Source organism: Arachis ipaensis, chromosome B03, assembly GCF_000816755.2.
Source record: "Arachis ipaensis cultivar K30076 chromosome B03, Araip1.1, whole genome shotgun sequence".
NCBI lineage: Eukaryota > Viridiplantae > Streptophyta > Magnoliopsida > Fabales > Fabaceae > Arachis > Arachis ipaensis.
Window position 1 is genome coordinate 125,149,284 of NC_029787.2, and position 6,957 is coordinate 125,156,240.

Below are 6,957 nucleotides of genomic sequence, written 5' to 3' on the forward strand. Positions count from 1 at the left end.
GGTTATTTTCTTTGTTCAAAAAGAAATTATTTTTCACCAAAATTACTCGGACACTCTTTAAATTGGATGACAAAAAATGTGTGTTTTTAATCTAATGATGATAATAGAACAAACCCAAACTTTCTATTATGTGAAATTAACATTGATGTTCTTTGTTTTCTTTGAGACATGAGACCTCAATCTTAGTATAGTTATGCCTCAATCACCCTTACAAAGTTGCAATCTTCACCAGTATATAAGCAACTTGTCAATGAAATATAGTATGTATCCATATAAAATGTGACACACTATATTGATTCAACTATTATTAAATGGGATGTAAACTCAAAAATTAAGCGGTGAACATATAAAGAATAGTAGTTAAAAAGGTGTGAGTTAAGACAATGTTTCTCCTTAATTTGTTTCATTTGGACATGTCCATGTTCCCTTAAGTTTAAAAATACATTTCTCTTGGGACAATAGTCATGGATAGTTTGAAGGAACATTTAGCAGTGAAGCTTTTTATGTATAAATCAAAACTCTGATTTACTCACACCGAGAGTGAACATCTCTAGGAAATAGATAGACAGCAAAATTTCCTACCCCTTTCTCTGTCTTTATGGGATGGGACTTATGACGACCTTTCCAGTAGCACGGTTTGTTTCAAGGTAAGTGAAGGCTTCAGCAAGCTGAGCAAAGGAGAAGGGACCTTTGGGATCCACAACTGGCTTTACTTGTCCACTCTCCAAGTAAGGGTTCAGTTTCCTGAGAACAGCTCCATTGGAAGTAACCACAAATCTGAACCCAGGTGGTGTAACTGCTCCTGTTAGTGCCACCACACTCCCACCTTCTTTCACTGCCTTCACTGCCCTCTCACATTGCCCTGCATATCATTAATCATGTAAGATCAATTCTTCTGGAATCATGTTAAAATATGTGATATTATACGCGGCGCTTTTTGATTTGTTGTGTTTATACTCATCTCCCTAAGTAATAGAGGTATGTGTCACATTCTATAAAATAGAAGGCTATCATATGTCATATAATTTAAATATCAGAGGAAGTTAATGCATCATTTTACAAATTCAAGAATGTCATGTGGAGATCAATATGAAAAACTCTAAAATATAAGCTTATGAGATTCCTTTCTTATGTACATATACTGATAAAGGGTTTCTTATGTTTTGATTAAACAGGTTTTAGCCTCAAATTTAACCTTGAAAATTGAAAATGCAGTTCATAATCTTCTACTAATTGACACAGTAATGATTACGTGCATACATCATGGAAAAATTTAGGCATGCAGAGATTGGAAGAACATGAATGATACAAGGAGAACACAGTTTTTTCTTCTTACCAATGGCATCATAAACGACATCAAATTTTTCTGGCAAGTCTTCAAAGTTCTCCTTTGTGTAGTCAATAGCCAAATCAGCTCCCAAGCTTTTCAACAGCTCCAAATTTCTGGTGCTTGAAGTGGCAGCAACTCTTGAAGCCCCAAAAACTTTCTTAGCTAGCTATTATTAATCATTGAAGGTACACATGAAGTGTAACATGTTAGTGTGTAAACCTTCTTATAGCATTAATATAGAGTTCTAATGACTTTCTCTCATGCTAGAAATCTGAATCCATGAACATATTTTCTCCCCAGCTAGTTAGTTGAGTAATTTAGAGACAATGAAACTAGCAGTGATGATATTCTAAAAACCACAGAATTAGAAAATGCAGCATCAGCATCTCACTCCATGCCAACAATCACTACTGCAAATAGACTATCAAACATTTTTATACTCTTGACAAATAATGCAAACATAATCTTGATGCAACATCATACTGAGCAACTGCTTACCTGAATGACTAGGGTTCCAACACCACCAGAACCATTTAGAACAAGAATGGATTTACCAGGGGAGAATCCAAGCCTCTCCAAACCCTCATAAGCAGTCTCAATTGCAAGAGGGAGAGAAGCAGCCTCAGCAAAGTTCAAGTTCTTTGGTTTTGGTGCTAACAATCTCTCCTCAACAGCAGTGTACTCAGCTAAAGACCCAAATTGCTTAGGCCCTTCAAGTGCTTTCTCATTAACATCACCATATACTTCATCACCCACTTTGAAATCCTTTACTTTGCTACCAACCTTCACCACCACTCCGGCAACATCGTACCCCGGAACAGTCTATTCACAAAAGACCCAAATTTCATCTCATTACTTGAAAGCAAAATATGTAAAATGTCATTAAGATCTATGGCTGAGCAAAGATAAAATGTGACTAGATTGTTGATCTGACAAGCAAAGATAAATATGATGATAGAACCATTCTAACAGGAAACAAAAATCAAATATAAAATCATTCTAATACCAACAAAATCAATCTATGGTACCAAATTACTCTGAGCTTTTCCTCAACAATTGTTGAAATCATCTTTTCAGATATAGCAACTCTTATATTCCTCAGTCCTCACCTCAATTAATGAAGCTACCGTATTTAATTAAGCAACTAATGAGATTCTAATACAACAAAACATGCTATTTAATTAAGCATTTAAAAATTAAAATCACGCTGTTGCATACCTCTACATTACAATTTTTGTTTTTAATTAAGATGAATAAAATATTGTCAGAATTCATTATGATAATTCAAGAATAAGCTGTATACAAACAATGCCTATTTATGAATTAAGAATAAAATCTAAAGAAAGTCTAGGGGCCAATATTTTTATTGAAATTTGGTCCACACTTAATTATCAAAAGAAAAATGAATAATTTTACACTATTAAATATCATCTCACACCATTAAAAATATTGATGATGGCTAATTGATAACTACACATCACCAATTCTGCTGCCCCTAGCACTCTTCTAAAATCTAATCATGATAAAATAAGCCTAATATCAAACTAAATAATACGAGTATAGCTAGATACTAATATGTAATACACTAAGTATATAGAAAAAACAAAAGAGCAGAAAAATAAGTAAAAGATAAGTGAGGGTAGATGAGAGAATAACCGGAAGAGGAGAATCAGTGGCCTTGAACTTTCCCTGCCTTCTCTTGGCATCGACAGGGTTAAGAGCAGCAGCAACAACCTTAACAAGAACCTGATCCTCCTTGACATCAGGGACACCAACACTGGAATCAAACTTCAACACGTCAACACCGCCATACTCACCGTACACCCATGCCTTCATCTCAGAAGGCACAGCCGTCGCTTTAACTGCCTCAGAAGAAGCAGGTGTGGTTGTAGCCTGAGACCTCACCACCACAACTCCTAAGTGTCTCCGACTCTGAGGACCGAAGAATAACCGGTCCCTGTTATTTTCCCGGAAAGGGAGGGAAAATCTGAGAGAAAATGGAGTAGTGGAAGGGAGAGAGGTGAGGTGGGAAGGTGTGGAGGAGAGTGCAGCTGAGACGGACATTGTTTTCTAACGGCTTATCACTTATCTCTGCTCTCAACTAACTTTCTAACTAACCATGTGAATGTTACATGTTTTTGTAACAGAAAATATTCTAGTCAGGTGAGTGCCAATGCCTGAATTAAATTTATTTATTTATTATAATGAATTCGTGTGTATATGATTCTAAATTATGTCTTGTTACATTGAGATATGATTATGGACTTATGGTACGGTACAACAAGTGGAATTGAGGTGTAGATTTAGTGCCGCAAAACGACGTCGTGGAGCATGGCTGTGTAATGATTATGACTCTTGTGAAGTTCAGAAATTATCAGTCCAAGTCTCCAAGAGTCCAGAGAAGGAGAAGTCTCTAGAAAAATTGCTAGCTAAAGAATCCATTACGCTGTCTAAATATTTCTCTTTTTTTTGTCAGGATTGGGCTAATTTTGGTAAAACTTATTTTGGGCTAGCCCAATTTGAAACAATTGCAAAAAGATATTGGGTTGACCCGAGAAAATTTTACATGTGGGGCCAGATCGGGTAAACATTGACCCGAAACGAGTGAGCAGGAACAGTTGCACATATCTCTACCTTATAAACCGACCTCGACGGCTGAGCTGCGTTTCGTGTTTGGTTTCAGATCTCTCTTTTTTCACTTCCCTCGCATCTAATACACGCCTTCTTCTCTATTCCACTTTCTACTTTCAGGTCAGATTCCATAAATTCTGTTACTTTTTCGCTAACATACATAGATTCCAAATTCTGTTATTTCATGTTTTAATTCTTTCTTTTGTTTCTCCGATTTCAACACTAAGGATAGTTTATAAAGCTTCAAACTTTTAATCCCTTTAAGCCCATGGTAGCTCGATTTCTATATATGTGTGTGTGTGTCTTTGCAATTGATTGATGTTAATTTTATGCTTTGCTTAATTGTATTAACTTTTTTTTGGTGACTGCTTAATTGTATTAACTTTGCATTGGCCAAAGGGTTTTTCCTTGGCTCGTAATTTAGATATAGAAAATCAAAAAGTGATCAATTATTAATTTTTATGACCTGTTTTTATCCCTGATTGATGTTAATTTTCAAGGAAATTATTGTTGGGTGAGCGGAATCGTTTAATTTACCATTTTGTTGTTTTGGGCTTTTGGTTTTTAATATCTTATTAGATGAGAATGAGATGGGCTTTATCATCGACCTTGATTTGACCTTTGGCTTTGTTGGAATGCAGATATGGCAGAATCAAAACCAGGATTGAGGAAGCCTGTGTTTACCAAGGTTGATCAGCTTCGCCCCGGTACCAGTGGGCATACTTTGACTGTGAAGGTGGTTAGTACCAAGTTGGTGATGCAGAAGGGTCGTCCTGATGGGCCTCAACCTCGCCAAATGCGAATTGCTGAGTGTTTGGTGGGGGATGAGACCGGAATGATCATTTTCACAGCCAGGAATGATCAAGGTATAGATGATTTTCTTTGATTCTGCAAAGTTGCTACTTTAGAAGGTTTTTGATGTGTCATTGCGTCTTGTTGGATTTTGTCACTATATTTTATATATCTTTTCATATAGTTAGTTGTTTTTGGTGGATTCATTTAATTGTGAAGGGATACTCATTTGTTTCTAGTGGTAGGTTCACAATTTTAACTATGTTAAGCTGACATATGAAACAGAATTTGCTAACTCCATTCGTATTTGTATGACTTTTGAATAAAGTATTCTCCTAGTGACATGTCTTCTATTAATTTGATAATATCTGAACTCGTCTGATAAGTTCTCTAATGCAAGATTTTGACATTTAGCTTCCGGAGAAAATAAAGAAGTCTGAAAGACCAAAGTATTCTCTAATTTGGTTCACTCACATCCAAATTTTGACATAAAACAAATCATGGACACGGAGACAATGAATTTTATGCTTCTCCCGGAGATAGATCAAAGTACTCTGATTATGAGATTATGGATTTGTACAGAATTGATGGATGGATGGATGGATAGATAAGGAAAATGTAGTAATAGGTTGGTGTGATAAGGAGATTTGTTGGGATTTTGAGTCCACCTCCTTGGATGGGAACATAATATTCTCAAAGCACTAATCATTAATTGCAAAGAATCACCAGAAGAAGATATGTTCTGAATACATTAACAATCCTACAATATTTGCTAGGATCTACTATCCAACTCAGAACATGGTTATGTGGGTTTGTGATTGGATTTTTTAGTTACCTGTACAACTTTTGGGATGGAAGGATTCCAATATGGTGGTCAAGACATCTTTTTGGTGACAGTGAAACCATACTTTATTTCTAAGATGTCTCTAGCGCACCTTCAAAAATCGAATGACTCCAAACCTCGTAGTTTTAGCCCTCTAGTGATATGAGTTGCTTTATCTACTAACCAGGTGGTGCTACGTTGTTTTCATCAAGGTGCTGCCCTGCATCTTATTTGTTTGGGTGTATACTGCTTAAGTGGTGCTTCATCAAGGTGGCTATTGCTCTGTTTGATATGTGTTCTGACTGTGTCTTATAGGGTTCTATGTGATTTTTCTGCGCATACATGCGCTATATTAAATGCTAGTTTTGACTTTAAGGGTATTTCACCTAAGGATATCTATGCTTGAATATTATGCACTTTACATAGGACCTGATCCTTATGGTTCCTATTATACATGTTACATCTCTACTACTGCAGTACTTCTACTCCCTTTTGATCTTAGGTAGTATTTCCATCTGGTCACATTTGTAAACATCTATGGACTTTGGCTAAGAAATTGATTGTGACTAATCCTCTAAGCATTAAAGTTTATCAGCTGCATTTTCTTATCAATGCATTTTAGTTTCTAAGAATATTAAGCATTTCTATTTCAGTTTTTCCAATGAATTGAAATAATGCCAAATGCCGTCATCTGTAAAACACTAAATCATTTCATGTCTTGTGAGAATTCAATGATCTACCAATTTTGTTTTTTGCCTTTGTTTTGTGGACATACACGGATTCCATTAGTGAAATATATGGATATTGGATAATGACATTATAGAAACAGGGTATGAATGAGATAACATATTCCTTCTTCCTCTGTGTCTCATCTTTAGGCCTTGAGATCGAATATTGTCCTTGCTAGTTTATACCATGTTTTGCTTGTGTTTTATCTGGACTATTAGATTGAAGCAATGCACATTTATAGTGAAGGATGCTGAATTTATGCTGACTATAACTTATTTTTTCATGTTAGTGATAATAGAAACAGAGGGTTAATTGAATCTGTTAGTTTATATCATAGTAATTTTTAAATGGATATGGATTGTAACTTCCATGCTAAAGATAAGTAAGTATTGCATAACTAGAGCAACTTATGAATAATGTTCAGTGTTGTGTTTAGATATTAGATAATGATGCCTGAAATGTTGTATGCACCATAGAAGTTTAGATGAAACCAATGTTCTTAGTATAACATTTCAGTAGTATAGTTTCAGCTGTAGCTGTCGAAGAAAATATGTTTGAAAGAATATCTATTTCCATAAGCTTGGTTGCCTCATTTTGACCTGTTGTCCAGAATTAGAATGAAGATATTATTCCATAATTTTACCAAAAATGC

At 35.4% G+C, this 6,957-nt stretch overlaps 2 protein-coding genes across 4 annotated transcripts in view; one reads left to right on the top strand and one right to left on the bottom strand.

The window, feature by feature from the left end:
* LOC107631315 (2-methylene-furan-3-one reductase) overlaps window positions 1–3,518 on the bottom strand; it is a 4,276-nt gene extending 758 nt beyond the window's left edge. The window contains exons 1-4 of one of the 2 annotated variants that reach the window (XM_021119643.1): window positions 2,987–3,518; window positions 1,829–2,152; window positions 1,337–1,496; window positions 583–862 (exon numbers count right to left, since the gene is read on the bottom strand). In XM_021119643.1, the coding sequence (XP_020975302.1) occupies window positions 597–862; window positions 1,337–1,496; window positions 1,829–2,152; window positions 2,987–3,394 (1,158 nt within the window). In that variant the 5' untranslated portion in view covers window positions 3,395–3,518 and the 3' untranslated portion in view covers window positions 583–596. Of the gene's footprint in view, window positions 1–354; window positions 863–1,336; window positions 1,497–1,828; window positions 2,153–2,986 lie in introns of those variants that run through there. The other variant, XM_016334724.1, reaches the window with a different exon arrangement.
* The window catches only part of LOC107631314 (uncharacterized protein At4g28440), a 3,648-nt gene continuing 624 nt past the window's right edge, over window positions 3,934–6,957 (top strand). Inside the window, exons 1-3 of one of the 2 annotated variants that reach the window (XM_016334722.2) lie at window positions 3,934–4,081; window positions 4,603–4,827; window positions 6,410–6,419. In XM_016334722.2, the coding sequence (XP_016190208.1) occupies window positions 4,605–4,827; window positions 6,410–6,419 (233 nt within the window). In that variant the 5' untranslated portion in view covers window positions 3,934–4,081; window positions 4,603–4,604. Of the gene's footprint in view, window positions 4,082–4,208; window positions 4,233–4,602; window positions 4,828–6,409; window positions 6,420–6,957 lie in introns of those variants that run through there. The other variant, XM_021119644.1, reaches the window with a different exon arrangement.